At 35.2% G+C, this 10000-nt stretch overlaps 1 protein-coding gene across 1 annotated transcript in view; it reads right to left on the bottom strand.

Annotated features, from left to right (window-relative positions):
* Nucleotides 1–10000, bottom strand: part of nbeab (neurobeachin b) — a 344764-nt gene that overhangs the window by 96240 nt on the left and 238524 nt on the right. The window contains exon 30 of the mRNA XM_056474110.1: nt 1661–1773. Within this exon, the coding sequence (XP_056330085.1) occupies nt 1661–1773 (113 nt within the window). The remainder of the gene's footprint in view (nt 1–1660; nt 1774–10000) is intronic.

The raw sequence follows: 10000 nt of genomic DNA, 5'->3' as shown, positions 1-10000 counted from the left end.
GTAGATGGAGGATTAACATTCAGCACATGATCAGTAATCAGACGTGCTATTATTTGTAGCTTTAGGTGGATTCTAAAACGAAATCTGTCAGTGTTGTTTTCATTCTCATCTGCAGCGCTTTACTTTTTTGCGGTTGTAGTTCTTGTCATCTGAAGACAGGAGACGTTGACTGAGTGATTGACAGCGGATTTTAACCAATCATTCGTGTTCAGTTCTTAGAGCAGTGGGCCAATAAGAAGAGCGCGAAGGCGGGGCAAGCGTTGAAGGCTTTGTTTACTGCGGCAAGTTGTCATGACAAGTTTTAAACTGTTCCTGAGCGCTGCGTTTCAAGTACAAAGATGCATTCTGCCTGAATGTGTCCTAAATACTTTATGAATCAGTATTATCTTTAAAAAAATCTGAAAATATTAGCTTTCACTTGTAATACTGAAAAATATGTATTATAATCACTGAAAATTACACAATTTTTAAATCACTCTCGCGACCCCTTGAAATTATTCTGCGACCCCCGCAGAGAATAAGAGTGGCTGAGGGAGAGAGAGAGAGAGAGAGAGAGAGAGAGAGAGAGAAAGAGAGAGAGAGAGAGAGATTGGCTCAGACAGGAATGTGGTTGTTTTCAGGTCAGTGAGCTTGTGAGATGTAAACGTAAGCAAATGAGCGCATGAGAAAGAGAGAACGTGACAACCTGATGAAGGTATAGAGTAGCTGGAGTGGAGAAATGCAGACAGAAATGCAAATGATTTTGATCTAAAGCAAACACAAGCTAAAATCATAAGCTTTGTGAATGTATCTAGATAAAATCCTTGTGCTTTAAACCCTGATTAAAGAAAATAACACACAAAAAAAAAAAACAGGTCATCCTAATGTTCATGCTGAAAAGAGAATTTTATAGTTATACGTTTCATAGTTTGTAAGGTTTTTATGCAATGTCTGCTAGATAGATAGAGGTTACTATTATTTTTGCTTATATTATTATTAATAATCCTTTATTTAGCCAGGAGGTCACATTGAGATATTACTCTCTTCTTCCAGTGAGACCTGGTCAAGACAGCAGCACATAAAATTGTATGCAACAATTCACAAGAGAAATATCACATTCACAATTCATAAATTATAATCAAATTATGAAAAAGTTGTTTTTTAAAACATTTCAAGACCTTTAAAAGCATTCAGAGGTGATAATGTAGCAATATTAAATAAACGTAGCAAAGTCCAAAGATCATAGAAAGTGAAAGAACTTTTACCAAGTTCAGATAATACCCTTGGAACTATCAGCCAAACAAAATACAGAGATATCAAGTACCCTAGATAGATGTACCCTAGAAAAACTCTATTACCCTAAAACATAGGTCTCAAACTGCATTACAGGAGGGCCTCAGTTCTGCACAGTTTTGCTCCAACCCTAATCAAACACATTTAATCCAAATAATCAAGGTGTTCAAGACTACTAGAGACTATCAAGCAGGTGTGAGTTAGAGGTGGTTGGAGCTAAACTATGCAGAGCTGCAGCCCTCCAGGAATTGAGTTTGAGACCTCTGCCCTAAGGTAACAAAGATAGGAAAGAAAAAGAAATAGAGAGAAAATTTGCAAATTAGTCCTTACATATCATGTATTTATCACACAGATCATTTGACAGACAGATAGACAGACATAAAGATACCTTTGAAAGGTCTCTAAAGTTGCTGGGAACTGTCAGGTCCAGCTCTTCTGACTCGAAATTAGTGAGGACCCAAGGGAAAACTGGATACTGGTTCAGATCATTGTATGTCCTTCCTGAAAAAGTAAAAATGGGCACTGAAATTAGTAGCAGGAAGGTGGGCATCCCAGTGCCAACCAGAAATTTGGCTGTAGCTCTTGAACACATAATGGGCCCTAATATACACCCGGCGCAATAAGGCTCAAGACAAGTTTGGCGTGATTTGTTGCTATTTTCAGACCAGCCCAACCCTAATTTTTATGTTTTGCACCACGTTGTTTAAATAGCAAATCCATTTGCACTACTTTGTGGACTCATGGGTGTTTCGGTCTATAAAGGAGGTGTGTTAATTAGCATTGTTCTGAGCAACTAATAGACTGTGCCACTGACCAAGTAAAAGTTGTAAATGCGCCAATGCAGGTCCAAACGCTTAATACACACAGGATGTACAACAACACACAAATATCTTTACATATAATAAAAAATAAAAGATTAAAATGTTACAAAAATCATTATTTTCTACATAAATATAAAAAAACACTGCTTCCATGCCTTCTTCACCTTGGGGTGCTTTTTTCAGTTTATTCATGACAATTTCATTAGAATAATGTTATTATTAGCAGTATTATTTATGATGAGCATATTTATATTTGTTTTAATAAAAAAAAAAAGCTTAGATCTGTCCATCTGTCAGGCTTTTAAGACATCTGCATCACCATCTGGAGCATAAGAATAAGACGTGTGTTTGGATAGAACTCACTTTAAACACTTCATTATTATTGTTCATTTATTCGTTTGCTGGAAATTAGAACTGAATTTAGAAATAGTTTTGAAACAAATCTTTGTGTTTAACAAACAAAATTAAATATGTAGGCTAATAAATGTCTTCAGTGGAGTGAGTTTCCACTGTTTCTTTACTTCAATAAAGTAAAGGAGTAAAGTAGAGTAAAAGTAAAGAAAAGAGAAAGTGAAAGGAGGAGGCGTAATTTTTATCCTCAAGCAAATGGTCTGTTAAAATGTTTTCTTGCTAGTGAAACGTTCAGTTTTTACATTCAGTTTTTCCACTTACAACACACCTATAACTCATTAAGAGAATTAACACAACCCTGTTAGACCATATGCCAGAGCGCAAATCGCATTTTTCCATCCTTAAAATAACAAAAGTGGATGCGGACATGTCGTTAATGCTTTTGCGCCATGCGCTTTAAACTTTGCGACTAGACCGTTAAAATAGAGCCCAATGAATTGCTTTTGTGGGGTCCATGTCTACATGATATTGTGCTCATCTCCATCCCCATAATCTGCCAAAATCAATACAAAAACAAAATGAAGGCCATGATTGACAGCATGAAAGCCTTGTTTATAAAAAGCAATAAACGAGCACGCTGTGTGTAATGACAAACATCGTATCCCACTGTGAGCTGAGATGATAACAACAGCTCAGGTTTTTCCTAATAACATGTACAGTAATGGAGTCCTCAACGAGACGAACAGGCAGATGTTGCTGTGGTTGTCTGTCACCGAGCCTAATGACTGTGTTACAGCGGCGGAAGGTTATAAAAGGTTTTGTGGTTCTGCTTTCTTGGTGAAAGTTTCCTGAAAGTGAAAATTGTGTGGTGAAGTTGTGGCGTGGGTGTAATTAAAAGCATGCAGATTATTCCAGAAGATGACACCGTGCCCCTGACGCCCCTCCCTGTGGCACAGCCGGGCCTCTGCTCTGATTGGCTTGAGAGTTGCGGTAACCATGGAGACCTATATGAAGTATCCATGACGATGCACATATGCGGCAATGCAATAGACACCAGATGTGGCTTTGTCTTTTTCTCCTTGCGTTTCCCTCTCTTCATCTTTCCTTATCTCTCTTTCTCTCTTTCTTTCTGGCCCGCGCCTGATTCTTCGCTGCTGGGAATATGGATTTCAGATGGTAAGAACTGTCACAGGAGAACGAATCATAAGAAGGGAGTTATAAAATGGCTTGACTCTTCTCTAAATGCCCTATAATTTCTCTCAGATGACAGAGTCTTTATTGAGTAAGAAATGCAGGACTCAGAATAGTATAGATGCTAAACTTTTTGTTAGCCAGTATCCTCATATACTATCTATCTATCTATCTATCTATCTATCTATCTATCTATCTATCTATCTATCTATCTATCTATCTATCTATCTATCTATCTATCTATCTATCTATCTGTCTATCTATCTGTCTATCTATCTGTCTGTCTGTCTGTCTGTCTGTCTGTCTATCCACCCGTCCGTCCGTCTGTAGGTATGTCTGTCTCTCTGTCTGTCTATCTATCTATCTATCTATCTATCTATCTATCTATCTATCTATCTATCTGTCTGTCTGTCTGTCTGTCTGTCTGTCTGTCTGTCTGTCTGTCTGTCTGTCTGTCTGTCTGTCTGTCTGTCTACCCATCCGTCTGTTCGCCCGTTCGTCTGACTTTGGGTCTATCTGTCTGTCTGTCTGTCTGTGATGTGGAGCTGTGAGGAAGACACTGCTGATATACTGAAGCTCTTCAGAAAGAGATACATAGCGGCTATTTCATCTTTACAGTGTGATTACTCAGACGAGGACATGAAGCCTGGTATTTCCTCTGGCACTCTGAGAGGGCACAACTGAAACCTGATCCAGGGCTCAGTCATCCTCCAAAGTGAGTTTAACCCTGAGACGGACATATGGTGATGCAGAGAGCAGGGCTGAGTATCCATTCAGATAAACCAATTCAATTCTGATAGTGTCTCACAGGCCACATTTACACTAGTGGGTTTTAAAACGGCATTTCAGGATGAAAACGCTTCATGTCAAATCTGCCTTATAGAGAATTTCTGAATTTTTCTGAAAAAAGATCCTATTCTACAGAGAATGGCAATCTACGCTATGGCCAGCTGTGTTCCGCCATGTTATTGGACACGCTGAGGAGTGCACAATATAAACCAAAAGCTGACCGTTCTATAGCAATATCTTTTAAAAAAGCATCTTACAAACATTCAGAAAAAAATAGACTAATGTGGAAATACTTATATAAACGCTCTTTGGGTGTCTCAGTAGCTAAAATATTCTTTCTCCAGTCCTAAAGTGGAACTAGAGATAACTCAATAGAGATCAATGGGATCCAGGCTAATGTGTCCTAAATATCTCAAATGTTTTGCGATGTAACTACACATTTCTATTCCCTATACACCCTAAAACTCATCATCATTTATGCTCACTGGGCATGCACATATTCTGCAACCTTCGTACGTGCCGTTTACTGGTTTCGTAATGATTATAAGAGAGGGGCTCAATCAATCATGGAACGAATAGTCCAGAAGAAACTTTTTAAAAGTCTGCAGCTACATCCAAAAATGTGCCCTCTATACCCCCATTCACTATTCCCTACATTAATCTATTAATTAAAGTCTACTTAAAGAAGTGAATGAAAACAAGTGAGATGGTTTCCTTTTAAATTTCCCAGACGGATTAGATTTTCAGCTTCTTGTTCAGACCCTGTGATAGTTATTTAACACTTAGTAAACTATCCAATAAAAAAGTAGTTTGATTTCTGTCGTGTATACATTAATAATTAATCATAAATTGTTTAGAAATTTACACCAATAGGTTTCTGCTGTGAAATGGATCTTGGAGCCCTGGGAATTAATTTGACGTACAAACTCTAACAGTGCATTATAGGTATTCTCTATCTGCTGAGAGTACATTGATTGCACACTCATTATTGAGTTTGATTGAGTGCACTTCAGAATGTCCACTGTGGTTTCAGACAACACTTCAAATTGCCCCAAACTTTCCTCACAAACAGTGCACTATTTAATGTATTTAACGGTGTGGATGCCAGACATGACCCTCCTTTGTTTTTGATTAATGGATACAGATTTAATAAAAATGGTACTGATATTTCTAAAAATGATTTGTAAACACTCTATTTTATGTACAGTACAAGGGTACATTAAAACAGAGGCTTCCTCTCTATTTCAGAAGCATGGAATAATTAGCTATAATATGAAATATAACAGTGAGCCCCCAATTTATTGTAAATCAAAATATACACACAAAAACATACAGAAATGTTACATATACAAATAAAATAAAATATTATTCTACTATTATGCTATATATTTCAATAAAGCTATGAAACATATTCAGCCAACAGCAGCGAACTGTTCTAAAATGTTGTTCTTTTATTGATATTAAAGGGACAGTTCACCCAAAAAAATGCAATTCAGCTCTCATTTACTCAAAACACTTGTTCAAAAACTACTTGACCTTCTTTCTTCTGTTGAACAAAAAAGAAGATATTTAGAAAAATGCTGGTAGCTGGCAAATATTGACTCCAATTGTTTTTTCCCCTATGGAAATCGATGGGCACCAGCAACCAGCATTCTTTAAAATATCTTCTTTTGTGTTCAACAAAAGAAAGAAACTAATAGAGGTTTAAAACCCCATGTGGGAGAGAAAATAATGAGGCTTTTTTTGGCATTTCTGTCGATTTAATGGAATTAACGGTACATAACTAGGCTGCTGCTTATTTAAGACATACACAAATGTCTCCAAACCTAGACTTTACTAACCGTTTACATCAATAAGCCACAAAACTTGAGCTCTTGGAAACTGAGGTGATTGTGGAGAGAGTGTGTGTCTGTGTGTGCAGACTAATTATCACAGAAATCATAAATGACTGTCATTAATCTTCCTCTTAAACAGAACAGATAAAACACGGCTATGATTTATAAAGCCCTCAAGAGCATTAATACAGTACAAGGAGTTTTGTTTTAATGATGCTCATTAAACAAACATGACAATAGTTACTCTGATATTATTACAATAAGCATAAATATGGTTATTGATATTTTAAAATACAAATGTAAGTTTGAGATTATGACAAGATCAGAACTATATACACTCACCGGCCACTTTATTAGGTACACCTTACTTGTACCAGGTTGAACCGCTTTTTGCCTTCGGAACTGCCTTAATCCTCCATGGCATAGATTCATCAAGGTGCTGGAAATATTCCTCAGAAATTTTGGTCCATGTTGACATGATAGCATCATTCAGATTTATCAGCTGCACATCAATGATGCGAATCTCCCGTTCCACCACATACCAAAGATGCTCTATTGGATTGAGCCCAGGTGACTGTGGAGGCCATTTGAGTACAGTGAACTGTCTAAGATAATTCACGCTCTACGACATGGCATGTTATCCTGCTGTAAGTAGCCATCACAAGATGGGTACACTGTGGTCATAAAATGATGGACATGGTCAGCAACAATACTCAAGTAGGCTGTGGCATTGACACGATGCTCAATTGGTCCTAAATGTGCGAAGAAAATATCCCTCACACCATTACACCACCACTACCAACCTGAACCGTTGATACAAGGAAGGATGGATCCATGCTTTTATGTTGTTGATGCTAAATTCTGACCCAACCATCTGAATGTCGCAGCAGAACGAGACTCATCAGATCAGGAAACGTTTTTCCAATCTTCTATTGTCCAATTTTGGTGAGCCTGTGCGAATTGTAGCCTCAGTTTCCTGTTCTTAGCTGACAGGAGTGGCACTTGGTGTGATCTTCTGCTGCTGTAGCCCATCCGCCTCAAGGTTGGATGTGTTGTGTGTTCAGAGATGCTCTTCTGCAAACCTTGGTTGTAACGAGTGCTTATCTGAGTTACTGTTGCCTTTCTATCAGCTAGAACCAGTCTGGCCTTTCTCCTCTGGCATCAACAAGGCATTTGCGCCCACAAAACTGCCACTCACTGGATATTTTCCCTTTTTTAGACCATTCTCTGTAAGCCCTAGAGATGGTTGTGCGTGAAAATCCCAGTAGATCAGCAGTTTCTGAAATACTCGTCTGGCACTAACAGCCATGCCACATTCAAAGTCACTTAAATCACCTTTCGTCCCCATTCTGATGCTCGATTTAAACTGCAGTCTTGACCATGTCTACATGCACTGAGTTGCTGCCATGTGATTGACTGATTAGAAATTTGCATCAACGTGCAGTTAGACGGTTGTACCTAATAAAGTGGCCAGTGAGTGTATAATTGAAATTAATTTATTAATGGTATAGTTAAAGCTCATTTTAATTAAAGTATTTGTCATAGTACTTTTTATTACACAAGAAAAAAATAAATAATATAGCTTATACTGTATATACATAAGTTAAACTAAACTAAAAACTAAAAATACTTCTAAAGCATTTGTTTATTATAATGATACCCTCAACATTTAGTAAAACATTAAAAAAATCAAAACAGACCTGAACATGAATTAACAATGACCTGTTATTTTATTAACAATTATTTTTAACAAAGATAATAAGTACGGCAGCAAAAGCATTGCTAATGTTTATTAATGTATTATTAGTTAATAATGGACACAGCATTTATTGTAGTAATCTTTGTTAAAAATGGTTACCTGAAGGGCTTGTAAAAAAAAAAATTATAAAATAAAATAAAATTTACATTAAACATTAAATTACATTAAAATAAAATAAAATAAATATGATATTAAATTACAATAAAATGAAATAAATTAAACAATACATTACATTAAATACCATAAAATTTTTTAAAAAGAATTGAATTACTTTAAAATGAAATAAAATAAATTAAAATAAAATAAACAATAAATAAAATAAAATAAAATAAAATAAAATAAAATAAAATTAAATTAAATTAAATTAAATTAAATTAAATTAAATTAAATTAAATTAAATTAAATCATTAAAAAAAAAATTTAAGACAATCTAAGACAATCCATATCCATCTAAAAGACTTGCACATAATGATTTTAGCGACAGGCCAGGTCTGGGAAGAGCTAGACTTGATTAACCAGGTTAATGCCACACAGTGAAAGTGGGGCCAAGAGGAAGAGAAAGGTTGCGATGAGGGGAGTTTGAGCTGACAGGACCGAGGCCTGGGTGGAAGATGTTAATATCAGCGCAATAGTGTTTAATTAGGAGCGGAGCGGCTTCACATTAACACCCCTCTCTATGTGCTGTCGGTGGGCCGGGGTTTCACTGACACCTCTGTCAGCTCAGGTCATTACCACTCCTGCCTTTAATGAATTTTACCCCCTTCCAAACTCTGCCTTACATCTAATTAGCTGACAATAATGTTTCGAACTCACGCCGGAGCTAAATATAAATATGCATGAATATGTAGCGCGAGCAGGGATGACACATTTCAGTGTCAGGAGGAGGTGTGTGTGTGTGTGTGTGTGTGTGTGTGTGTGTGTTCGCACTAGTTCACTTCAGAGACTTTGCAACAGAGCATTTCAACTCAGAGACACACTAATTATCCCAAAGAGTCCGCAGCTCGCGCTTCTGTGCAACAATACAGAGTCTGAGTATGAGGAGAAAATATAGCTCCTAAATAAATAATAAGGGGGAAAACAGTGCATTTGTGACTGAGAGTGGTTTGTTTTTCTTTTTTCTTTTTTTAAAGAGTAATGAATAATAAACAATTCAATAAAATAGAATTATATATATATATATATATATATATATATATATATATATATATATATATATATATATATATATATGTCTTAAATTAATAAACAATTGAATGAATGAATGAATGAATGAATGAATGAATGAATGACCAAATGCACAAATAATAACCAATTCAATAAAATAGAATTATATATATATATATATATATATATATATATATATATATATATATATATATATATATATATATATATATATATATATGTCTTAAATGAATAAACAAATGAATGAATGAATGAATAAATGAATGAATGAATGAATGAATGACCAAATGCATGAATGAACGAATTTTTGTTTCAGATAGAAATCTCAAATCTTAAATGAATAATCGAATTAACGAACAAACTAATGAATTAATAAATTTTTGTATTCAGATACAAATCTCAAATCTTGAATGAATAAACACAAATGAACAAACTAATGAACGATTGAATGAATGATTTTTTCTAATCAGATAGAAATCTCAAATAAATAACGGACGAATGAATGAATGAATGAATGAATGAATGAATTAATTAATTAATTAATTAATTTTTGTTTTCAGATACAAATCTCAAATCTTAAATGAATGAACGAACAAATGAACAAACTAATGAATGAATGAATTTTGTATTCAGATACAAATCTCAAATCTTAAATGAATAAACAAATGAATGAATAAATGAATGAATGAATGAATGAACAAATGCATGAATGAACGAATTTTTGTTTCAGATAGAAATCTCAAATCTTAAATGAATAATCGAATTAACGAACACACTAATGAATTAATAAATTTTTG

The sequence above is a fragment of the Danio aesculapii genome, chromosome 15 (assembly GCF_903798145.1).
Source record: "Danio aesculapii chromosome 15, fDanAes4.1, whole genome shotgun sequence".
Taxonomy (NCBI): Eukaryota; Metazoa; Chordata; class Actinopteri; order Cypriniformes; family Danionidae; genus Danio; species Danio aesculapii.
The sequence above is the reverse complement of the archived record's forward strand: the minus strand, read 5'-3'. Positions and strand labels throughout refer to the sequence as shown.